This window comes from Amblyraja radiata, chromosome 6 (assembly GCF_010909765.2).
Source record: "Amblyraja radiata isolate CabotCenter1 chromosome 6, sAmbRad1.1.pri, whole genome shotgun sequence".
NCBI lineage: Eukaryota > Metazoa > Chordata > Chondrichthyes > Rajiformes > Rajidae > Amblyraja > Amblyraja radiata.
In genome coordinates, this window is record NC_045961.1 from 14,856,299 (window position 1) to 14,882,383 (window position 26,085).

General features: G+C 44.5%; 1 protein-coding gene and 1 long non-coding RNA gene across 2 annotated transcripts in view; both read left to right on the forward strand.

Annotated features, from left to right (window-relative positions):
• myo16 (myosin XVI) overlaps positions 1-26,085 on the forward strand; it is a 245,770-nt gene that overhangs the window by 185,446 nt on the left and 34,239 nt on the right. Inside the window, exons 24-27 of the mRNA XM_033022212.1 lie at positions 2,679-2,857; positions 4,569-4,649; positions 5,638-5,843; positions 23,808-23,910. Coding sequence (XP_032878103.1) covers positions 2,679-2,857; positions 4,569-4,649; positions 5,638-5,843; positions 23,808-23,910 — 569 coding nt within the window. The remainder of the gene's footprint in view (positions 1-2,678; positions 2,858-4,568; positions 4,650-5,637; positions 5,844-23,807; positions 23,911-26,085) is intronic.
• On the forward strand, positions 221-1,088 carry LOC116974083. Its single transcript, XR_004412277.1, has 3 exons — positions 221-332; positions 839-842; positions 1,057-1,088. It is a non-coding gene; the product is annotated as an uncharacterized LOC116974083 (long non-coding RNA).

Here is a 26,085-nt window from a genome sequence, read left to right on the forward strand (position 1 = left end):
GGGTAGTATTTTCATGTGACTCCAGCATGGCTAATCAGTCAAACGGCGTGATTATCTTAGTGGATTCACAATCCAGTGGTTACAAATTTCCATCATAAATTAACATGAATGCGTTTCTTGGAAAACAACCATAAAAGCTGCCTGATTAACATTAACATTTAACATAGTTATCAATATCTGTGAGGCAAGAGAGGCTGGAACTCTTAATCCATTTGTACTACATACAACTCTTGTCTCAATTTTACAAGAATGATTCCAGGGCTGAGTGGGTTAGCATATGATGAGCATTTGCCAGCACTGAGCCTCTACTCGTTGGCGTTTAGAAGGTTAAGGTGCACCGTAGGTTCACAAGATTGATCCCTGGGATGGTGGGACTGTCATATGAGGAAAGATTGAAAAGACTAGGCTTGTATTCACTGGAGGTAGACAAAAGTGCTGGAGAAACTCAGTGGGTGCGGCAGCATCTATGGAGCAAAGGAAATAGGCAACGTTTCAGGCCAAAACCCTTCTTCAGACTGGGGGGGGGGGCGGGGGGGGGGGGGGGGGCGGGGCGAAGAAAGGAAGAGGAGGAGCCAGAGGGCTGAGGGTGAGCTGGGATGGGGAGGGTATGCCTCTTGCATTCACTGAAGTTTAGAAGGATGAGGGGGTATCTTATAGAAACATATAAAATTTTAAAAGGACTGGACAAGCTAGATGCAGGAAAAATGGTCCCAATATTGAACGAGTCCAGAACCAGGGGCCACAGTCTTAGAATAAAGGGGAGGCCATTTAAGACTGAGGTGAGAAAAAGCTTTTTCATCCAGAGAGTTGTGAATTTGTGGAATTACCTGCCACAGAGGGGAGTGTAGGCCAAATCACTGTATGGATTTAAGAGAGAGTTAGATAGAGCTCTAGGGGCTAGCGGAATCAAGGGATATGGGGAGAAGGCAGGCACGGGTTATTGATTGGGAATGATAAGCCATGATCACAATGAATGGCGGTGTTGTCTCGAAGGGCCGAATGGCCTCCTCCTGCACCTATTTTCTGTTGCTATGTTTCTATGTTAAGGGGGTTAAGAACCTCATTGAAACTTACAGAATAATGAAAGGTATAGATAGAGTGGATGTGGAAAGGATGTTTCCGCTGGTGGGATAATCTAGCAGTCATAGCTGCAGGATTAAAGGGTGCTCTTTTAGAAAGGATGTGGGGAGGAACTTCTTTAGTCAGAGAGGTCAACATGTGGACCCAGACTGTGGACTTTCTCTTCTTGTAAATAGCACCAAGAACGTTGCCTATTTCCTTTGCTCCATAGATGCTGCCGCACCCACTGAGTTTCTCCAGCACTTTTGTCTACCTCCAGTGAATACAAGCCTAGTCTTTTCAATCTTTCCTCATATGACAGTCCCACCATCCCAGGGATGTGCCAGCTAAGAGTTTCACTGTCCAGGGCATAGTTGGTGAAAAAGAACCAGTGAACCATAGAAACATAGAAAATAGGTGCAGGAGTAGGCCATTCAGCCCTTCGAGCCTGCACCGCCATTCAATATGATCAATGCTGATCATCCAACTCAGTATCCTGTACCTGCTTTCTCTCCATACCCCCTGATCCCTTTAGCCACAAGGGCCACATCTAACTCCCTCTTAAATATAGCCAATGAACTGGCCTCAACTCCATTCTGTGGCAGAGAATTCCAGAGATTCGCCACTCTCTGTGTAAAAAATGTTTTTCTCATTTCAGTCCTAAAAGATTTCCCCTTTATCCTTAAACTGCGACCCCTTGTTCTCGACTTCCCCATCATCGGGAACAATCTTTCTGCATCTAGCCTGTCCAACCCCTTAAGAATGTTGTAAGTTTCTATAAGATCCTCCCTCAATCTTCTAAATTCTAGCGAGTACAAGCTGAGTCTATCCAGTCTTTCTTCATATGAAAGTCCTGACATCCCAGGAATCATTGAAGATCCTTGGTTTTGAATATTGTAGTAAGGAGTATAAACGCATGAGACATACTCAATATTTAGGGCCATCCTGATTAATGAATATTTCTGGCACTCAGCTTTAAGAAGAGCTAGAGAGAATGTAAGCATGCAGATTTAACTTGTTTGAATGGTGCAAGGAATGATTTGAAACAAACGTCTGGGAAAACTTGAGAACCTCTTTAGAAAATAAAGGATGAAGAGAAACATTGATGAAGTTACTTAGAGGTTATTTAACATGTTATTTAGACAGGAACATGGATTGGGCACGTTTGGAGGGATAATGGCCAAACGTGGACAGGTGGGACTAGTGTAGCTGGGACAAGGTCTGCAGAAGGGTCTCGACCCGAAATGTCACCTATTCCTTTTCTCCAGAGATGCTGTCTGACCCACTGAGTTACTCCAGCTTTTTGTGTCTATCTTCAGTGTAGCTGTGACATGTTGGCTGGTGAGGGCAAGTTAGGCCGAAGGGCCCGTTTCCACACTGTCTCACTCTAAGGTAAATTAAGATGTCTTGTTCTGAATCTAAACCATATTTAGGCAGAGCAAAAAAAAAACAGAGACAACATGTTTGTGCACAGCTTTTCCATATTTAATCAGTTTATTCATAGAAATAAGCTCCAATTCACCAGTTCAAGGTGCTTAGCAATGGAACTACACCATGCAATGATTTTAATCCATTTAAAGGTGTATTATTAATAATGCTGTCTTTTATTGAATCTGCAGCCAGTGAAAATGTCCTTATTCACCAAATCTTTCAGAGAAAAAGATCCCAAACTGCTTCTCTAATACCCTCTCAAGATCGCATGAGTTTCAGAGGACCCAAAACAGTGCTGTTGTCTCAGAATGTGTGCTTTACATCTCGAACCAAAGGATTAAAGAAGTTCCTGGAGATTAACAGCAAGGTATGGGTAACCAACATTTAACCAATTCCTCCGTACTTCTGCCACTATACAATAGCAGCAAAACACTTGTCTACCTTACATTAAAAAAAACTATTGGATTACTGTACATTTTGGTGAGGATGTTGCCAGGACCAGAGGGCCTGAGCTATAGGGAGAGGTTGGGTAGGCTGGGACTCTATTCCCTGGAGCGCAGGAGGCTGAGAGGTGATCTTACAGAGGTGTATAAAGTCATGAGAGGTATAGATCGGGAAGATGCACAGAGTCACTTGCCCAGATGTAGGGGAATCGAGGACCAGAGGACATAGGTTTAAGTTGAAGGGGAAAAGATTTTGTAGGAATCTGAAGGGTAACATTTTCACACAAAGTGTGGTGGGTGTATGGAACAAGATGCTAGAGGAAGTAGTTGAGGTTGGACTATCTCAACGTTTAAGAAACAGTTAGACAGGTACATGGATCGGACAGGTTTGGAGGCATATTGACCAAGCGCAGGCAAGTGGGATGAGTGTAGCTGGCACATGTTCGCCGGTGTGGGCAAGTTGGGCCGAAGGCCTGTTTCCACACTGTAACACTCACTGACTATATCACTCTGTGACTCTATGACTCCATGACTCAGACGTTAATTGTTTCTCCTTCTACAGAAGATGCCTAACGTGCTGAGTTTTTTCCAGCATTTTCTGTTGGTATTTCAGATTTCCAGCATCTTATAATTTGGTTTTAAATTTCTCATGATTACAGCAGACAATTGTAATAATTCTGCATCATACATCTTCCTCCAGACCCACGATCATTTTCACTGCTTGTTGTATAGCCACTACCCTTAATTTTGTGACGTTATAATTTAATCTCTTCTGTTTTGCAGTCTACCTGAGATAGTATGAAAAAATACCTTACCATAACCAGATTTTCATAAAACTCACCTGGTTGACTCATGTTCTCCGGGCAACGATCTCCACCATTTTAATGACACGGTGGTGTATCGGTAGAGTTGCTGCCTTACAGCGCTTGCAGCGCCAGAGACCCGGGTTTGATCCTGACTACGGGTGCTGTCTGTACGGAGTTTGTACATTCTCCCCGTGACAGCGTGGGTTTTTTCCGTGATCATCAGTTTCCTCCCACACTCCAAAGACATACAGGTTTGTGCGTTAATTGGCTTGGTCTAAGTGTAAATTGTCCCTAATGTGTGTAGGATAGTGTTAATGTGCGGGGATCGCTGGTCGGTGTGGACTCGGTGGGCCGAAGGGCCTGTTTCTGTGCTAAACTAAACTAAACTAAACTAAACTAAACCATGGCTGACCTTTGAGTAACAGAACATACATCCATGAAATTGACTTTTACCTGCGCTTAAAAAGCCCAGTTAGATGATTTGTTCAGAAGACCGTTGTAGGTAATTAACCAATTCTAGGCTTAACTGTGATGTCCTGTGAAGGAAATAACTTTAAAAATCATTCTTTCTCCACTTCCCAAATGTCCATCCTTCTGCACCTGGAACTTGAATTGTTTTCTCTTTCTAATGAAAGGGCATCCTGAAACATTAACTTCTCTTCTCTCTGCCAATATTGCTAACTTTTGAGCTTTTCCACTATTTTCTATCTTTATTTGCTACATCATATATGTGTCATAATTTGGTTTTTGAATAGCATTTTAAGCTCAATTGTTCAGCATGTGAACTAGATATTTGGATGACAATTGTATTCATTTTTCTTTCTTAAAGTTCCTGAAGAAGAAGAGAGCAACAACATTCTTCCCCTGTCTTGATCACGATGGGTCCATAACTTTGGCTGCTCAGCTCAGGGTAAGTAAGTCCACACTGTATCTCCATATGACTCTAGGCAACAGCATAGCTGTCTTCAATGTCTCAAATTGATATGTTGGCCGGTGTGGGCAAGTTTGGCCGAAGGGCCTGTTTCCATGCTGTTTCACTCTATGACTGTGACCTTAAATAGAAAAATTAAATGAGTGCAGGCAAGTTTAATGGGACCCACTTGTCTGGGTAACCGAAGTTGTGATAGATGCAGGTCAGCTACACATTCCTTCATTCTGATCGGGCAAGACTGTGAAAACTCGGTTGCCCTGACTGCATCCAACTGCAAGTTAGGGTCGGAACTATTTGGATAAAGATTCTCGACAAGACCTTCCGAAAGATTGTTGCACAGAGAATTATATCATTAATTCACAACGTGCACATCAAATACTGAAAACAGATGACTGGCGCAAACCATGATTTTGTCAATCAAAATGCCTATTTGAATTTCTGCACCAGAGATTTCAACCTGGAAGTCATAATATTCCACTCTGCAAAAAAAATGATTTTCAGATGTGGCCTTGAAAATAAAACAGTTAAACCTACAAATTTTAAAGCAACATATTACATAGAAACGTAGGAACATAGAAAATAGGTGCAGGAGGATGCCATTCGGCCCTTCGAGGCAGCACCGCCATTCATTGTGATCATGGCTGATCGTCCCCAATCAATAACCTGTGCGTGCCTTCTCCCCATATCCCTGGCCTTCTCCCCATATCCCTTGTTAGAGTTTAGAATAAACAAGGTTAGAATACTAATTCATATTGCAAGCTATTGTATATTGTTTAATTGTGAATCAAGATGACATTTGAGACAATAATATTTCATGTAATTTCTTCCTGAGCCGAGAAATAAAATTGAATTCAGGCTGTTATATGCAGTGAAGAATAATGAAATAAATAAGCTGTAACTGAACCCATTTAAGATATTTAGAATTCAAATGTGTACTGAATCTCTACCTAATTACTGTACTTTCTAGAGCTCGATTTGTGATATAATGGGAGAACTCAAGAATTCAACACCTCATTTAGTATACTGTATCAAGCCCAACACATCAGCACAGGCAGACGTATTTGATGACTTCTACGTCTCGGCTCAGTTACAGTATATTGGTGTTCTGGAGATAGTGAAGCTGATTCGTCATGGATACCCTGTACGACTATCTTTCTCCAACTTTCTCGCAAGGTAGGTCATCTGCAAAATAACTGCTGGTTTTTTAGGCCCCCTTCGGTCATGGCTGACCATGGGTATCTCCATAGTGCTATTCCCTATATGGAGGACGCCTGTGCGTGACTTTGATCAACGTGGGGAGACTGGTGCACAGACATCCTCCACATGGTCCTTGACAGATCTGGGTCAGGATCCAGTAACATGGAGTCCAAGACGACCGGGGACCCTTTTCTGCTGCAGCCTTCATCCGCCTTCCCAGCCGTTGTGACGTTCTACTAAGGTCAGCCATCGTCCTCCGCCTGTTCCACTGTTGAGGGCTTGGTTGGATTGCTCTTTGTCAGAGACCTCCCTCTCGACCTCACTGCCATGGATGGCCCTACCAGGAGCATAGCTCCAGACGGCATCGCTCTCAGGATCTCAGGTCCACACAAGCTTCTCCACCACGACAAGCTGACAATCCACGGAGAAGCTTGTGTAAAATTGGCAAAAAGAATGAATGAATGAATGAATGAATGAATGAATGAATGAATGAATGAATGAATGAATGATACTTTATTATCACATGTGACATGTCACAGTGAAATTCTTTGTTTTGCACACACAAGTATGCAAAGTGTGGCTACATAACGGATACTGACAAAGTTACAAATTGTTCCATTTAGTCCCCAATGGGCCCCTCTTTGGTGAGAGAATGGTGGGGGCCTGGAACGTATTGGGTAGCGCTGGAGGCAGATACGATAGTGGAGTTCAAGGTGCTTTTAGATAGTCACGGGGAAGTGCAAGGAATAGATGGATATGGATCATATACAGGTAGAGTAGATCAGCTTAACGGCGTCGTATTCGGCACAAACATTGCGGCCGAAGGGCCTGTTCCAGTGCTGTACTGTACTATGTTCTAACACATAGAACAATGTTCCAATTTGATAACTCACAATCTCCCCTTCCCAGAGTGGGATGTGATTGTACGGCTCATGAATCGATGATGGGCCATGAGATGGAGGGGTGGTGGTGTCAGCAAGTAAGCGAAGGTCCAAAGGTCGGACAACTGGCCGGGCTACTGACCGACGGGGCCATGGGCGAGGCACTGCTACTGCACTCCATGGGCTGCACTACGTCGTGACGGGTGAGGCGGGGCCGGATGCGGCGCTCCGACCCGACTCGAGTGGTAGCGGTCAAATACGGGACAAGGGCGGTCCCGTATGGGACAAACCAGTTTAGCCCAATATACGGGATGTCCCAGCTAATACGGGACAGTTGGCAACCCTACTCAGCAATGTCTGCTCCTTCCACTCCATCCTAAATGAAGCTCGTAATCCTGTGATCACTTCAATCCCAGTCCAGAAAGCTGTAAATGTTAGCTTTAGTTTAGAGATACAGTGTGGAAACAGGCCCTTCGGCCCACTGTGTCTGCGCCGACCGGCGATCCCTGCACATTAACAATAACCTACACACACTAGGGACAATTAAGGCCAAGCCAATTAACCTACAAGCTTGTACGTCTTTGGAGTGTGGGAAGAAACCGAAGATCTCGGAGAAAACCTATGCAGGTCACGGGGAGAGCGTACAAACTCTGTACAGCCAGCACCCATAGTCAGGATTGAACCCGGGTCTCTGGTGCTGTAAGGCAGCAACTCTACCGCTGCGCCACCATGCAGCCTTTCAGGAACATTTTCAGGAAACTGAGGGAACTGAACAACACAAATATTATAGATCCAAATAACAGCCCAGCTGGATTTCTAAAGGCTTAAACTCCAGACATTATAATAATAATAATAATAATAATAATAATAATGGATGGGATTTATATAGCGCCTTTCTAATACTCAAGGCGCTTTACATCGCATTATTCATTCACTCCTCAGTCACACTCGGTGGTGGTAAGCTACTTCTGTAGCCACAGCTGCCCTGGGGCAGACTGACAGCGTGGTTGCCAATCTGCGCCTACGGCCCCTCCGACCACCACCAATCACTCACACACATTCACACACATTCACACACAGGCAAAGGTGGGTGAAGTGTCTTGCCCAAGGACACAACGACAGTATGCACTCCAAGCGGGATTCGAACCGGCTACCTTCCGGTCGCCAGCCGAACACTTAGCCCATTGTGCCATCTGCCGTCCCGATAATAAAAATTATAGTTTTTATAGGCTTTTAGATGGGCACATGGAAGTGCTGGGAAAAGAGGGATATGGATCATGTGCAAGCAGATGAGATCATTTTAACATGGGTCTTGCTCGGCACATACATTGTGGGCCGAATGGCCCGTTCCTGTACTGTACAGTCCTATGTTACATGCACCCGACAGCACCGTGGGACTAATGTCTTCAGACGTACCAGGGCAATTCAAGCAGTAGTCAATCGTCACCTCGTGAAGAGCTGTTCAGAATGGGCAATAAATGCTGCCGTTGACAGCAAAACTCAAATCTCAAAAATAGATCAAAATGATCGGAACAACTTGGACCAGGATATCCCTTGTCCTGTAATCCTTCCCCCCTCAGTCCTCCAAAGAAATCGGTCCAAAAGTAACCCATTGGGCCATTCAAGCCTGCTCCACAATTGAATATGATCAAAGATAATCCTCCAGTCTGATAGCATGTTCCCGCTCTATTCCCTCACTTCTTGATTCATTTTATGATTGTCTCTACCTATTTGAGCTCAGTGGCCACCCAGCCCTCTGCCAATGCCCAGAGAGACCTCCACCCTCAGTCCAGCCTGCGATGCCCTATCAGACCTTTATATGTTTCATTGATGTCTTAAACAGAGTGATACAGTGTGGAAACAAGCCCCTCGATCCAAATTGTCCACAATCCCATACTGACCAACATCCCACATATACTAGTCTCACCTACCTGTGTTTGGCCAACTCCTTCTAAACCTCTCCTATCCATGTGCCTGTCTAAAATTTATTAAACATTGCGATGGTCCCAGCCTCAATGACCTCCTCCGGCAGCTCGAAACCCACACCCACCACCCTTTGTGTCAAAAAAGTTATCCCTCACGTTCCAATTAAATCTTTCCACCCTTGGGTAGGGCCGGGCAAATCCTGTGCTTCCAACTAAGCAATTTACCTTCCCTTCTGTGAAAGCACACGGATGATACTGACCGGATATGCTAGTTTAGATAATGGCACAACACACACAACATTACTCTCTGCCAAACCTTCAGTCATACAGCGCCGAAACACTTACAGGTAAGGAGTCTAAACTTATGCATTAAAAAGTACAACTTTCAAAATCCAAGCAATGTATCAAGGTGCCTATCTTTCCTTGTTACCATATTTATTCCCAATTGCTGTAGTGGGTATTAGATAATGAAATGAAGGAATCATTTATAGATGCTCAGAACTAAAGATTGAACATTTGAGATACTTCAGACTATTTTTTGGACCTATTGTTGTTGTAACTAACCTGTGTGTTGACTGGTGTAAGGGTGGCATGGTGGTGCAGTTGTAGAGTTGCTACCTTCCAGCGCTTGCAGGGCCAGAGATCCGGGGATTGTCTGTACAAAGTTTGTACATTCTCCCCGTGACCACATGGGTTTTCTCCGAGATCTTCAAATTCCTCCCACACTCCAAAGACGTACAGGTTTGCAGGTTAATTGGCTTGATATAAGTGTAAATAGTAAGATTAAACAAGAACTTACCAGTTCGAAGTTTGATCTGTATTTTATGAGGAGTTACGATGAGGGATTACGTGAAGAACCTATCCAGCACGCATGCGCGACATACTTCAAAGCAGCGGTGTGGAATCACAGAAGACACAATAATTGAAATAAATATAGTAAAGAAAAGGAGAACTTAAATATCAGCTGATCTCTATAATTGAGGGTGGGAGCGGAGGGCACGTAATCCCTTATCGTAACTCCTCATAAAATACAGATCAAACTTCGAACTGGTAAGTTCTCGTTTAACCTTACTATTTTACTTCGGAGTCACGTGAGTGACGACGTGAAGATTTTAAAGCTCTGTGATTTCAAACCGTGTAACAGTTCATACTTCACTCGCTGCCGAAGTCATTCGAGGGAGGAAGTATGTTATCGTAATCAACCATGAATCTGTTTGTAAAACAATAATGGTGTTATAACAATAACAAGACCAAAATGCTCCCCCGGGCTTAAATTATATATTTGCAGATTCTAATACTTTTTCTGCAAACGATACAGGTTCTGCCAGCGGCTTGTTATAAAAGTTTGGACCGTATACTCCCTAGACCACCCCGCTGTAGCCAGGATGTGGTCCATAGGCACGTCCATCCTCTTAGTCACCGATGTGGATGATGCCCTGGTGGAGTAAGATTTATACACGTTAGTATTTACTCCAGCAACTCCCAGTACCTGCTTGAGCCACTTGAGATAGTTTGGCTCGTCACCCGACCATGAGGTTTCTTGTGGCTGACCCATAAGGCTTTTTCTCACCATCGGGGGTTTCTTATAGTGTCGATGTAATTCAATAAGTGGGTCATGACACATAACCGTGGTCAGGTGGGTATGCCCGGAATTCCATGACTGGACCTGATGTTCCTGGTCTGCTCTGTTTGACCAGCCCCTGAATGGTAAATGTGACACGGTCTGGTGTTATAACCATATCGTCCAATCGTAGTAGATGGAGGAACTGGACTCTTTGTGCTGAGACAAGGCCATCAGCATGAGCATCTTCAGGGTAGGCTGTTCCAGGGTGAGGGACCTGGCTGGTGACCATCCCCTAAGGTACGTCAGGACCACACTGACATCCCAGATTTGGGTGTACCTAGGTCTGGGGGATTAGAGTTGAATATGCCTCTCCTGAATTTGATCACCAGTGGGTGGTACCCTATGGCCTGTTATCCTGGTGCCCGAGTTAAGTAGGCTGACAGAGCACTTCTGGCTGTATTAATGGCACTGTAGCTGAGTCCTTCATTGTGGTGAAGACCTGCCAGGAACTCCAGTACAGGTTTTGTTGTAGTTGAATATGTAGTTCCTGTCTTTGAACAGTATCTTCCCACTTCTTCATGTTCGCCAAGTATGTTCCCTTGTGGATATGCGATGCGATGCTGTCATCGTGTCGATAGTGCTGTCTGACAATCCAGGCCCAGCAGTGGTCTTCCCAATTCTGCAACCCAGGCCCAGTAATGGTCTTTTCAAATCTGCAACCCAGTAGTTTAATTTATCGTGGCATGGGTGGCTTATGCCTGATACCGGGTGAGTTGATAAGTCTGGGCTACTGGGAAAAACCATTAGGGTTTTAATGACCATGTCGAGGACCACTGGGAACCATGACTGTGTAGGTTTAGTCGAGTACTATCAAAATACCTGAAGCAGAGTCCATCTGTATTTTGCGTAGTACCCGACTGATGAGGCCGTAGTACCTGACTGATGAGGTAGAAAAGGGGAGAACATAGAGATTAGATTCCCCCCCCCCCAGTTCAGCAGGAATGTATACATTGCCGCTGCCTCAAAGTCTGGTTTCATGCGACATACATCGGTACGTGGTGATTCAATTGGAATACAAGGATATCGATATCTGGTGTTCCATATTGCTTTGTAATTTCAGCAAATACTTTGGTTTAATATGTCTGTTTACAGCATTTAGCTCACCTGGTAGGTAAGTTGCTGATGGTCAAATATGTTTGACGACATACGGTTACCAATTGTTAAATAAATTGTCACATGATATCGATTTTATTCCGCCCAAGTGGTTTGTTATATGCCACCACTGTGATGTTGTTAATTTATAAATGAACATGCAAAATGGTGCACTACTGAACAATATGCTTTTACCCATAGAACGTACTCAATATTTCCAACTAGGTTTTATGCCCAGTGTCTGTAGTGATGACGACTCCAGATTAGTCCATTTGTCACCTGTTCTGGGTATGGGTTATTTTGTTTAAACACTAGCACCTTAGCTCTAATGGAAAGGTCCAAGTTAAGTAGCTGGTAATACTGCTACTAATCCCCAATTACTCTTGCCACTTTGTTGAATGGTTGGTTGATTGTTACCATTAATTGTTACAGGTTGTGCCATACGTTGACTCTCCTTTTGGCAATGTTATAGATAAGTGGATAGAGTTAATTGAATACCAGATAGTCAATAGTTGTGGATGGTGTCAACGTAGATTTATCTGGATTGTATGACAGAGCCCAGGCTAAATAAGTTTTAGTAGCTAATGCTGCTGATTTAGCTATTTCCATGGTTTTGTCTGTCGTTAATATCATAGAGACATGCCATGACGATATGTTCCTTAATAGTGTCAGGGCTGGTTTGAATATCTTGGAAAACAGTTTTGGCTCATATTTAGCCATTGTCAATAATTTATACTGCCATAGTTACCCCATCCAGGTAAATTGTGGTATCTCCGAAGATCTTTTATGAATGGGTACTGAATAGTATGCATCTTTTAAGTCAATATCTACCATAAAGTATCCTAGGAAATCCACGGTTAGCAGTTACAAGTTTCCATAAAGTGTGTATACCTGGTGAAAATATTCAAGTGGTTAAGTCAATGATGGTGCGACATACTCCATCTTTGGGTTTTTTGGTACCAAAGGTTCATATTAGGCTTCTTTATGACCCCTTTGTATATCATCTCCAGTTAGCTAGTCCCTCATGTTCTTTTTTAGTGTGCTTGAGGTACAGGATCAGGAAGAGCTGCTGGGTGTGAGATACCACTTTGGGGTGCATGCTGAACTGGTGGCAAGTTTCTTCATTCAATTTTTATCCTTGAATACTTTTGGTATATAACTTCCAAGTGTGATAGTTCTTCATACTTCCAAACCCAGGTGTGATCCCCCCCCCCCTGTTAGTACAAACCCTTCACCTTTTATGTGATGGTAGGAACCATATTCATCTGCCTTCACTGTTGTTTAGTGGTGTGTTCATTTCTTCGGTTTCTGGTTCCTTGTCTGTCGGGATGGTGTTGTTGGGGGGTGGCGCATTTTCCATGGGGCCCGCTGTGGACCGTGGCTTGAAAAGGCTTACGGGGGCTGGCATGCGGGCCCCGAGCTTTCACCAGTACCATTAAGTAGACGCCTACTGGTGGATGCGTGGAGGTACTTCTGTCTGGTTTTGTGTGGTTTGCTCATTCCAGGCCCTGCCCTCATGATGCCGAATATCTTGGACACTTCGTCCAGTTTTTAGGCTTGGTTTGGTAACTTTGCCAGATAGCAGGATCTGTGGTTGTGAGGTCGGCGTTCTCTCGGTACTGTGAATTTTTTAGGTTGAGGGCAGGTTTTAGGACTTCCTTTGAGAAGTTGTGGAGCATACTGGGTTGAACAGTAGGGTCAGGTGTTTTGCCATACTACCCTGCCCCTCTGGAATGAGCATGCGAAAATGATAGCCGACGTCAGGGGTATCAAATGCAATTTAAGATATTTGGGTTTTTAAATGCCCTGCTCAATGTACCCCCAATAATGGTAGGCACTTTATGTAAATGCAATTTTGGGGAGGCGTGATAAAATCCAACGCCTCATGACTACCTGTCTTGGAGAGGTTTTTTGGAAAGACAGGTAGTAAGCTGGCCGTCAGTTCCTTCCAAAAAACCTCTCCAAGACAGGTAGTTACCTAACGGTCCGTTCTTTCAAGCTTGTAGCGGGAGCGCCCGTGCTCCCGTTCGTCGCTGTTGCACCTGCGTGAACGCTCATGTCGCGCATGCATGCTATACGGGTTCTTCACGTATTCACTCACGTGACTCCGAAGTTAAATTGTCCCTGGTGTGTGTACAATAAGGTTAATGTGCGGGGATTGCTGGTCGGTGTGGGCTTGGTGGGCCAAAGGGCCTGTTTCCACACTGTATCTCAAGATACAAGATACATTTATTTGTCACATGTACCAGTTGATACAGTGAAATGTGTGGTCGCCATACAAATAAAATAAAGAACGATAGAGTCCAACATAAAACATCCCCACACTGCAGAATCAAACTTTCCCACTGTGAGGGAAGGCACCAAAGTCAGTCATCTTCCTCTGATGTTCTCTGATGTTCTTAAACTAAACTAAACATTATAAGATAAAGATTTGATTTTAATTTCATTGAAATTAATGCAATGAAATATAAACCAATTGTATTGTGATCTCTGAACCAAAGCCAGCAACCCAGCTTCCCTTAGTATTGTTCATGGGTTTTTTTGCTTAAAAACTGCAGCACAATGTGTTCTGCAATTGAGTAGCTGCCAGGTCTCTGGTTGGATTTCATTGGTAGCAGCATAATGGAGCTGACTTTTATGACTAAGCCCTGGTGTGATACACAGCAACAGAACCATGTTGATGTAAATTCACGGAGACAAAGCTCTCTGAGGCAATCCAAGAATTTAGTCATCCTGACTTCAATCTCATTTCTGACCTTTTCATATTGATTAGCTAAAATAAAGCTGGGGGGGGGGGGGCAGTACCATGTCAGTCTATGTGCATTTAGTTCACAATGAACATGTGGAAGCCCTTTGCAGTATCATATTTAAAAAACAACGATATGATTGGGTATCAGATCAGAAATGGACAAAAACTGTGTTTCTTGGTTGATTAGACACGGAATGCTGGAGTAACTCAGCGGGTCAGGCAGCAGCTCTGGAGAGAAGGAATGGGTGACGTTTCGGGTCAAGACCCTTCCTTAGACTGAGAGTCTGGGGAAAGAGAGACACAGAGATCCAGACGGGTAAGGTTAGAAAACGAGACCTTAACTTTCCTTATCTCTGTGTCTCCCTCTCCCCCGACTCTCAGTCTGAAGAAGGGTCTCGACCTGAAATGTCATCCATTCCTTCTCTCCAGAGATGTTGCCTGTCCCGCTGAGTTACTCCAGCATTTTGTGTCTATCTTCGATTTAAACCAGCAGCTGCTGTTCCTTCCTACACATTGTGTTCTTGGTAGCAAGTTAAGGAAAGATTTAAGGATAGTCCTACACACTGAGACTTTGGCTGCAATTTCAATAGTTTGATTTATGTTGATTATGACAAAAATTATTCAGAGATTATATATTTCCTTCCCTCTCCCAATAAAATAAAAAACTATCAGAAATGTGGTAGGGCCACCTCCACCCCACAGCAACATATACATGCATCATTTTGACAGAGGGTTACAAGAATGTAATAGGGTAGCACAGTGCCACAGTTAGTAGAGCTAATGCCTCACAGCACCAGAGACACAGGGCTGTTGGTTGCTGTTTGTGTGGAATTTGCACATTCTCCCTGTGACTGCATGGGTTTACTGTGGGTGCACGTCTCTCGTATCGCCCCTCCCAGCATACGCAGAAGGGAGAGGATGGTGAAAGATTGGTGCACCATTGAGGCTAACTCTGACCTTCCCATCCATGCTGACTTGAACAATCTGCCCAACATGCGCCTGAAGTCCCGCAAACCCTTCTGGTCTTACGTTAAATCCCTGGAAGGCTTTAACTCCAAGACTTAGTGGCGCAGAGCCTGAAAAGATGCCAACACCAACAACGGAGAGGGCATCACAGGCCCCACAGTGAAACCACTGGGTGTTGACCTCCATCGCAAGCAATGGCTAACTCTGAACAGAACTGGTACCCTCCATGCAAGAACAGCCCATCACCTGCATCAGTGGGAGTTGACAGGCAGCCCTGCTTGCGACTGCGGACATCCAGACCAGACCATGCCACACATCTTGAATGACTGCTCACTGAGGCTTTTCCCTCGGGGCATCAAAGCCATCCACCCAGTAACTGATACTACCGGTGTTACCCGGTATCTTCTACGTTTCGGCTGAAGAAGGATCTCGACTTGAAATGTCACCCATTCCTTCTATCCGCAGATGCTGCCTGTCCTGCTGAGTGACTCCAGCATTTCCAATTACCAGACCCATTCAACCAGGGTCTAGTAATTAGAAATCACTTGGACAAGTATTTTACTAGATCTTGTGGTGGAGAACTATTAATTTGAAAAAACAACCTTAATTTAACATCTTAAATTAAACAAAATGTCGGGAATTAATGGACTCAACCTGACAACAGATTTTATCCTCACCTTTGAAAATGAGAAGTGACATACTCATTATGTTATTCATCCACTAGAACAAATCAGTACATCACATTGATTGTGTACAACCTAGATCTGTTGGGATGTGTGTTACTGGCCGTTAGAGGAGACCAGCGTATTGCTCCACTGTACTGTTTGTCAAAAATCATGCTTGCACTCACCACCACACAAGACTTAAGGGCCTGTCCCACTTAGAAGACCTAAACAGCAACCTCTGGTGACCTTGCCTGCCACCCAAAAAAAAATCAAGGTCGAGGTGACCTGCAACCTCCTACCACCTCCCATGCATATGTTGAAAACCTTCCTCGACTATGAAGAAAACCTCCTTCGACCTCCCTTGACTACCTTCGACTAGTGTTACAATCGGCTTCGATATGACCGGCGACTAAAACATTATCGATTTTTAAAACTGCAACCTATTTTCAGTCGAGGCCGGTTTTAATCATGATGAAAAAGTAGCAGCAACCTAGATGAAGCCTCAGCCATGCAGAAACCACTTTCGACCATTAGGGAGAGTGACCAAAACCTCCTGTTACCTCATGGAAGCCTTGGGTGGCGGGCAAGGTCACCAGAGGTTGCTGTTTAGGTCTCCTAAGTGGGACAGGCCCTTTAGGCTGCACTCAGGATTGAACGACACGAAAAATATCTAATGAGATCCAAGCAATATCCATCTTCATGTGTGAGTTGAGCCAACTGGGGAGGCCCGAGTAGCCAGCGTGTTTGAGAGAATTGCCGGCTTGCCCACAGTACAGGAACTCATATATTGCACTCAGGTAGTGTTACTCCTCACAGTAAGCCCCATGACAATCCACGTGTCTTTAGTTTAGTTTAGAGATACAGCTCAGAAACTTGGCCTTAAGGACATCGAGTCCACACCAACCAGCCATCCCCGCACATTCACACTTCCCTACACACACTAGGGACAATTTACACTTATACCAAGTCAATTAACCTACAAACCTGTGGGTCTTTGGAGTGTAGGAGGAAACCGAAGATCTTGGAGAAAACCCACGCCAGTTACGGGAAGAACGTACAAACTCCACACAGGCAGCACCCGTAATCGGGATTGAACCTGAGTCTCGTGCTCGGCAAGCGCTGGAAGGCAGTAACTCTCCTGTTGTGCCGCCACGGTTTGGGACCGAGACTCTAGCTCAGAGAATGCAGTGGGACTATAGAGGAGAGGGAAGGGTGAGACAGAGGCTGGGCAGTGATAGGTGGAGATATAAGAAAGGAAAAATAAGACATTAAAGCAGATTGAGGATGGGAAAAGAAAGCCGAACCAGAAAGAGAAAAATCCCTGGTAGATGGGGCATGTGAGTGATGGGCAGATGGAATTAGATGAAGAGGATAATGAAGTCTACCACATATTTCGCTTGGGCAACTTACACCCAGCGGTATGAACATTGACATCTCTATCTTCGTAACCCCTGCTTTCCCTCTTTCTCCATCCCTCCCCCTCAGTTAGATAGAGCTCTAGGGGCTAGTGGAGTCAAGGGATATGGGGAGAAGGCAGGCACGGGTTATTGATAGGGGACGATCAGCCATGATCACAATGAATGGCGGTGCTTGCTCGAAGGGCCGAATGACCTCCTCCTGCACCTATTTTCTATGTTTCTGTTTCTATGTTTCCCAGTTCTCCAATGTCTGACTGTCCCCGATTACATTTCATCTCTGTTTGCTTAGTTGTCACCTTCGAGCTAACAAATATTTATTCTACATTTTTCTTGAGCTGCATCTCTATTAATGTCTCGTTTTCACACCTTACCCTTCCTTATCTCTGTGTGTGTCTCTCTCTCTCTCTCTCCCCTGACTCTCAGTCTGAAGAAGGGTCGCGACCTGAAACTTCTCCCATTCCTTCTCTTCAGAGATGCTGCCTGTCCCGCTGAGTTACTCCAGCATTTTGTGTCTAACTAAGAAGGTAATAAGCACAGGTACCAAGGGGGGGAAGTGTGGAACACAGGGATGGATGCCCTGGGTGAACAGGTGGCAGGTGGGTGTTGTGAAATTTAATGCTTATACCATTGGTTTTTAGACTACTAAAGTGGAAAAATGAGACAGACACAAAAAGCTGGAGAACCTCCTCGGGTCAGACAGCATCTCTGGAGAGAAGGAATAGTTGACGTTTCGGGCCGAGACCCTTCTTCGGATGATGAGATGTTGTTCTTTATTTTGTGTTTGGGGTCAGATGGGTCAGTATGAGAATGGCAAGAGAAGTTGAAATGACATTGCATCCTGTCTTGGACTCACCGATGTAGTGGATGGGATATCATAATTACTAAGTACAATAGACCAGGTTGGAGGAGGTGCGTCTGGATCTCTGCCTCACCTGGAAGGACAGTTACGTCCCTGCGTGTGGCCAGGAAGGAGGTGTAGGAGCATGTGGTGCATCTCCTATGGTTGCAGGGCTAGGTGCTGGGGGACAGGGAGGGCTGGGTGGGAAGGGATGAACAAACTAGGGAGTCACCGGCCAATCGCTGTGGAAAGCAGAAAGGGGGGAGGAGGGTAAAATGTAGCTGGTGGTGAGATTTTATTGGATCTGGTGGAAGTGGCAGTGTTGGATGTAGGGGCTGGGAGGACAAAAGACTAGGAGTAAGGGAATTCTGTCTATGATGTCTATGTGGAGTAGAGATGGGAGTAGACATGAGAAAATGCATGTGAGTGCTTCATCAACTACGCTCATCAATAATCAATAATGCTTTATTTGTCACATATGACAATAGACAATAGACAATAGGTGCAGGAGTAGGCCATTCGGCCCTTCGAGCCAGCACCGCCATTCAATGTGATCATGGTTGATCATCCACAATCAACAGCACAGTGAAATTAATTTAGCATATATTACACATGCGGGCGCCATTATTGGCGCCATTATTCAAAGTCCGGTATTGGAGCAGTTCCCGTGATCCAACGTCCCTCTCCTCTCCTCGCTCGGCCATCTTTATGTTCCCGGGGGCACCTCCTGCAGCCTACCTTGAGGCGCTGGAGGCGTAACCCCGGTTCTCCTTCCCTTGCTCCTCGAGTCCGACTTCTCCCGTTCCCTCCGTCTGCTGAGCCTTCGGGAGAATTCCTGGTCCCGGCGACCAATGGGTCCTGCTTACCGGGAGCGTCCCACATGGGGAAACATGCTGCACTCTGCACTGCTCAATCTTCTTTCCTAAAAGTTTCAGCAATTGAATTACAGTGGCAAACAACAATGTGTTAGCACTATTGTAACCTAGTTTTTTTTAAGTTTTTCAGAGTTACAGCACGGAAACAGGCCCTTCGGCCCACCAAGTCCGCACCAACCAGCGATCCCCGCACACAAACACCATCCTACACACATAGGGACAATGTACACTTACAGCAAGCCAATTAACCTACAAACCTGTACGTCTTTGGACTGTTGGAGGAAACCGAAGATCTCAGCGAAAACCCACGCGGTCACGGGGAGAACGTACAAACTCCATACAGACAGCACCCGTAGTCGGGATCGAACCCGGGTCTGCCTCAGAGAGCGGTGGAGGCATGCTCTCTGGATGCTTTCAAGAGAGAGCTAGATAGGGCTCTTAAAAATAGCAGAGTCAGAGGATATGGGGAGAAGGCAGGAACAGGGTACTTATTGGGGATGATCAGCCATGATCACCTTGAATGGCGGTGCTGGCTCGAAGGGCCGAATGGCCTACTCCTGCACCTATTGTCTATTGTCTCTGGCGCTGCGAACGCTGTAAGGCAGGAACTACCACTGGGCCGCCCGTATTCAAGTATTTTCTTTGCCAAAATGTTGTATGACAAATTTCTACATTTCTACATTTGGTTGAAGAATCAAAACGACATAGTTATAATGTAGACAGAAGAATAGTATTGAATGCAAATCAATGTGTTCCGCTTTGTTACCTACCATTATTGCTTTTGTCAAGTTGGCAAAGAGAGGTGCACGCTGCTAAACCAAACTGCTTTCCAAATTGATTTGTGCAGATATAATGACAATAGGAAGCAATGTAAAGATTTGTTCTCTTAGAGCGCTGAGAGGTCTTGGTCTATTTTCAAGTCACCCATTTTAAAAGGAATATATGGTTTAAGAACAAGGTTAGTGCTCCCTCAACATCACAGCCCCGCTCCTAGTATTTCATTTTCCCTTTTCAATTGGCACCAGAGTTCTTTTATCATTTCTTTTCACTTCACTGAAGCAGCTGAAATCAATTAACATCTTTTGATCTCACAATTCAAAAGCTGAAAATCAATTTTGTCAGGGAAAAAAGCATAGCTCTGTTTGATGCAGGTATGGTACATTCTGTGCTGGCTTTTTGAATAATATAAATCCCCCAACTCATTGGCTCAGATGATTACTGGAGAGCCCTTTGGCAGAGTTTATCCACAACGTTAGTTCACATCTATCAGCTTCAAAGTAACATTGGGAAAATGTATTTACTTTCTTCGGTAAATAGCAAACATTTCACATTCATGATGACAATAATTTTAATGTTAAGGCCTGTAAGTTGAGAAGCATATTTGCTTAAATCGTGGTTGAACGATGTCAATTAGGTAGTGCCGCGCGGTGGAGGCTTTCCCAAGGTGCCGCCGAGATGGGTCGATGGTTGGCGGGACCTCGACCGAAGGCTTGGCTGTGCGTGGGACTGGGAACCCGCCGAAAGTCTCATTGGTCAACCGGACTGGGAGGGAGCTGGAGACATCGGGCGCTAGGAGTGGGCTGGGTTCCTCGACCGAAGGCTCGTCTGGGCCCACTGGAGAGCTCATCAGACGGAGTAACCCGGCTGCTCTTCGGACAGCGAAACCTGAAGGCTAGTCGGTCGGCAGGACCAGTAACCCTCCCAAAGACTCAGAGCCTGCCCAACGACTCGTCGGACAGTGGGAGCAGGAACCCACCTGAAGGTCGGTGGGACCGATCGGTCGGTGGGACCGGGAGGCAGCTTGACATCGGTCGCCAGGAGTGGGCTGGTAGGAGGGTGAACCAGGGTAATGCCTCCAGCGCCTTCAGGGTTGGCTACAGGAGGCACCACCAGGACACAAGATGACAGGGCGAGGAGAAGAGAGAGATGTCGGTTTGCAGGAACTGCTCCAGTAAATCGAGCAGCGGGCCGACCGGACTTAGGACATTGGATATTAGCGCCAATAATGACGGCGTCCGCATGTGTAATATATACAAAATTAATTTCACTGTGCAGTTGCATATGTGACAAATAAATCATTATTGAACTGAATGCATTACTGACTGCAGGATGGTTTGGGGTTTTTTTTCCCAGAGATACAGCATGGAAACAGGCCCCTCAGCCCACAGAGTCCATGCCAATACTCGTCACATGACTTCCACATTATCCCACATTCGCCTCCACTCCGCACACATCTGGGCAATATGCAGAGACAGATTAACCTAAAAACCTGCACATCTTTGTGGTGTGGGAGGAAAACGGAGCACCCACTGTACGAAACCTACTTGGTCACAGAGAGAACGTACAAACTGCACACACACAGCGCACGAGGTCTGGATCGAACCTGGGTAGCTGGCACTGTGCTGTCATAACACTGTGTTGCCAGAGCTCGAGGGCCTGCTCGTTTGGGAGAGTTATTCCTTGGCCTTTATTCCTTGGAGCACAGGAGGCTGAGGGGTAATCTTATAGAGGCATATAAAATCATGAGGGGAATAGAAATCAGTCTTTTATCCAGAGTAGGGGAATCAAGGGCCAGAGGACATAGATTTAAGACATGAAGGGAAATATTAATACAAACCCTGTGATGTATATATGGAATGAGCTGCCAGAGGAAGTTCACAAGTTCACAAGTTATAGGAGTAGAATTCGACCATTCAGCCCATCGAGTCTACTCCGCCATTCAATCACAGCTGATCTAAGCCTCCTCATCCCATTTTCCTGCCTTCTCCCCATTACCCTTGAAACCCATTCTAATCAAGAATTTGTCTGTCTCTGCCTTAATTGACTTAGCCTCCACAGTCCTCTGTGGCATCGAGTTCCACAGATTAACTAGAAGTTCCTCCTCACCTCCTTTCTAAAAGTTGAGATAGGAAAGATTCAGAGGGCCAATCACAGGTAAATAGGACCTCAGATGGGCCATTACAGTTGGACCGAAGGGCCTGTTTCTGTGCTGTATGACAATATGCACATGCCATGTGTCTTGTTTACCACTCAGTCTACCTGTGTTACCACTTTCATGTGAACTATGAACTTGGACCCCAAGATCCCTTTGTACATCAATGCCGTTCACAGTCTACCATTGACTGCATATTTTCGCCTTATGTCCAACCTCCAAACACCTCACACTTGTTTAGATTATTAGTATTACTCCTTGACTAACAGATCTATTTATATACGGGCTCAAAATATTACATAGAATGTAGAATAGTACAGCACAGGAATAGGCCCTTTGGCCCACACCAACATGATGCCAAGGCCAAATCTTATCTGCCTGCACATAATCCATATCCCTCGTTTCCCTGCATATCCATGTACCTATATAAAAGATGTAAGATCGTTGTGAAGAAGGGTCTTGACCCGAAGCGTCGCCCATTCCTTCTCTCCAGAGATGCTGCCTCACCCGCTGAGTTACTCCAGCATTTTGTGTCTATCTACCTAAATGCCTCTTGTGCCACTATTCTATCTGCCTCCATCACCACCCCTGGCAGTGCGTTGCAGGCCCCCACCACCCTCTGAGAAACACTTGCCCTGCACACCTCCTTTAAACTCTGCCCCTCTCACCTTAAACCTCTGCCTTCCAGCATTTGATATTTCAGTCCTGGGAAAAAAGGTTATGACTGTCTACCCTGGCTATGCCTCTTATCATGTTTCATATTTCTGTCTTTTCTCTCCTCAACCTCCGCATTCCAGAAAATGATGCCCTTGATTTCCTATAAAAATTCTGTCCTTCATACTAAGATGATCCCAGTTAACATTGGGGACGTTAAAATCGCCCATGATATTCATGGATCTGAAGAAGTGTCTCGACCCGAAACGTCACCCATTCCTTCTCTCCAGAGATGCTGCCTGTCCCGCTAAGTTACTCCAGCATTTTGTGTCTATCTTCTGTGTGAATCAGTTCCTTCCTACACAATACCTAGTATCTTGTGCCAATATTTCAGAGGAAAAGGGAAGCAGACCTGGACTATAGGTTTCCCCTTTCGTGCCACCTGATTTCTGAACAATTCACTGCTATTTTTTCCCATTTATTTATTTATTACCATTCCTTCCATTTGCTTTCATAGCACATTTAGTTTAGTCCAGTTTAGAGGTCTCGACCTGAAATGTCACCCATTCCTTCTCTCCAGAGATGCTGCCTGTGTCGTTGTGTTACTCCAGCATTTTGTGTCTATCTTCATTATAGTAATCATATTGTTCGTACATCTCGCTGTGGTTTAACTACAAATCTGCTCTTCCATCTTCCCATGACTGCAAGGAGGCCTCTACTATAATGCTAACAGACTGATCACCCCATTTTATTTCTAAGCTCTACCAATATGGCCTAATTTGAAGAGCTTTCTATGACAATTCCAGAGATGCTGCCGGTCCCACTGAGTTACTCCAGCATTTTGTGTCTATCTTTAGTGTAAACCAGCATCTGCAGTTCCTTCGTACACAATACTGTAATGATCGTCTCCTTAATCAATCCCATCCCCCTTCTTCTTTTATTTCTTGAGTTGCAAACTGGAACCGTCTTAATATTGATCACAAAGTGCCATACTACAATGCTTCTAATGTCCTATTCATACCTTAATGGCTTGGAATGCATTTCCTTTGTCATTGCTTTTCAATGAAAAATTGCACAATGCATGTTGAGTGCAGGGCAGTTTCAAAAGGAGATCTGAACATGATTTTGTGATAATACCATCCATCCATAGGACAATAATTAATCCTAATGTGTAAGAAGGAACTGCAGACGGTGGTTTACACCGAAGTTAGACACAAAATGCCAGAGTAAGTCAGTGGGACAGGCAGCATCTCTGGAGAGAAGTAATTTCTATCTGTCTGTCTATAATTATTTTAAAGTTTAAATCCTATTTTCTCTGCAGATACAAGACTCTGGCTGAAATAAGCGCAGGGGTTAGAAAGGAGCTTTCTGCCGAGGACAAGTGTCATCTTATCCTTCAGCAGTGCAAGTTACAAGGCTGGCAGGTCAGTGACTTTGGAAGTGCGATCTTTTCTTGCTGACAATAGACAATAGACAATAGGTGCAGGAGTAGGCCATTCGGCCCTTCGAGCCAGCACCGCCATTCACTGTGATCATGGTTGATCATCCACAATCAGTACCCCGTTTCTGCCTTCTCCCTATATCCCTTGACTCCACTATCTTTAAGAACTCCATCTAACTCTCTCTTGAAAGCATCCAGAGAATTGGCCTCCACCGCCCTCTGAGGCAGAGAATTCCACAGATACACAACTCTCTGATTGAAAAAGTTTTTCCTCATCACCGTTCTAAATGGCTAACCCCTTATTCTTAAACTGTGGCCCATGGTTCTGGACTCCCCCAACATCGAAAACATGTTTCCTGCTTCTTGTGTGTCCAATCCCTTAATAATCTTACATGTTTCAATAAGAATCCCTCTCATCCTTCTAAATTCCAGTGTATACAAGCCCAGTCGCTCCATTCTTTCAACCTATGACAGTCCTGCCATCCCGGGGATTAACCTGGTGAACCTATGCTGCACTACCTAGCAATGTTACAAAATTTTGAGATTTTAAAAATCAAGTCTGTAATTTATCCCATCAGATAAAGCATAAAAATAAGTTTAATTTGACACCTAATTCACTTTCATATCTCAAGTATTTAAAAAGTTATGGCCATTTTCATACTGGGAAATGAGCATCTTGTTCCCTATTGATTTTCTATGGACATAACAAAAAAGCTGTGATCGTGAACAGTCAAAAGCCCATAACTTTCTTAAAAATTAAGAGAACTGAATGAAATTTTCAGTTATCATAGATTGAAGCATTCTGAAACAAATATAAAATAATCTTACTTGGATGACCTGAAATTAAAGCATATAATTAGTTAGTTACCTAATTGTAGCTAATTTCAGACTTCAATTACTAGATCTAAACATCTATCCATTTCTTAATAAATGATTAACATTTTTAAATAGCCTAAATGTCCAAATAATATTCACAAATAATTCACAATAAAACATGATTTTTAAATCTCATTTACATTAATTTATAGGCCAAATGGAAGGAATTTAGTGTTTAATTGCTGTAAATAAATGCCCATTTAAATCAGCTTTCCAGTGGGTCCCTGTGGAACGCGCTGGTTTAGAACGTTCACATTGCGGTAGATTTGTGCCCCAAATGCCGAGAAAAATACCGCGATATAATGGGGCCAAATTGAGCTACTCGCAATATTAAACTTAGTATAAAGGGATCTTTAGAAGCCCTTTTTAATGTAAAAATATACAACCTAACTTCTGCTATTTGCTTTATGAGACCCTGCGGTTGCTGGCGGTCGCGGGTTTAGAGATTGATTTTTAAACTACTATAACTATTATTCAAGGCCTTTAAACCTAATAATAGCTTTTGCGACGGGGTCTTCCAGCGATTTTTCGTTAATAATTAACTAGGCTGAACATTTTCGATTGGAACAGCTTAGAGAAAATCGCGTTTTAAACCCGCCCCCTCTAAACGGCGCCAAAATCGCGCACACCCTCAGCAGCAGATCTTCAACGACGCTTCAGGTAGGCTTTGCAACATACCTACACTACCTCAATTGCAAGAATGTCCTTCCTAAAATTTGGGGACCAAAACTGCACACAATACTCCAGGTGTGGCCTCACTAGGGCTCTGTATAACTGCAGAAGGACCTCTTTGCTCCTATACTCAACTCCTCCATTGGCGATGACTACATTAATTCAGGTCAGTGTACTATATCCATATTTAACCTGCCAGGCTTTGTCCGGCCCCTCCCTCCTCTAGCTTTCATCTCTCCCGTCCACAATTAGTCTGAAGAAGGGTCCTGACCCAAAACGTCGCCTATCCATATTCTCCAGAGACGCTGCCGGACCTGCTGAATTACTCCGGCACTTTGTGTCTTTTTCTGTAAAGCAACATCGGCAGTTTGCTGTTTCCAACTCAAATTTCAGATTTCTCAATGGCTACGTGAATGAACTGAAATAAAAGAGAAATAAATGGAGATTACTCTGATCTTTTTCCGATAAATTCATTCATCATAAAGCTTAATCCCAGACTGGTAGTGTCAGAACAAGTGTGACAAGCACCAGCTGTCAGAAAATCACGGGCTGATCTGTTTTCTCTTTGTTTCCCTTGTACGGGATCTTAATGTTTATCGGTTTAGAGCCT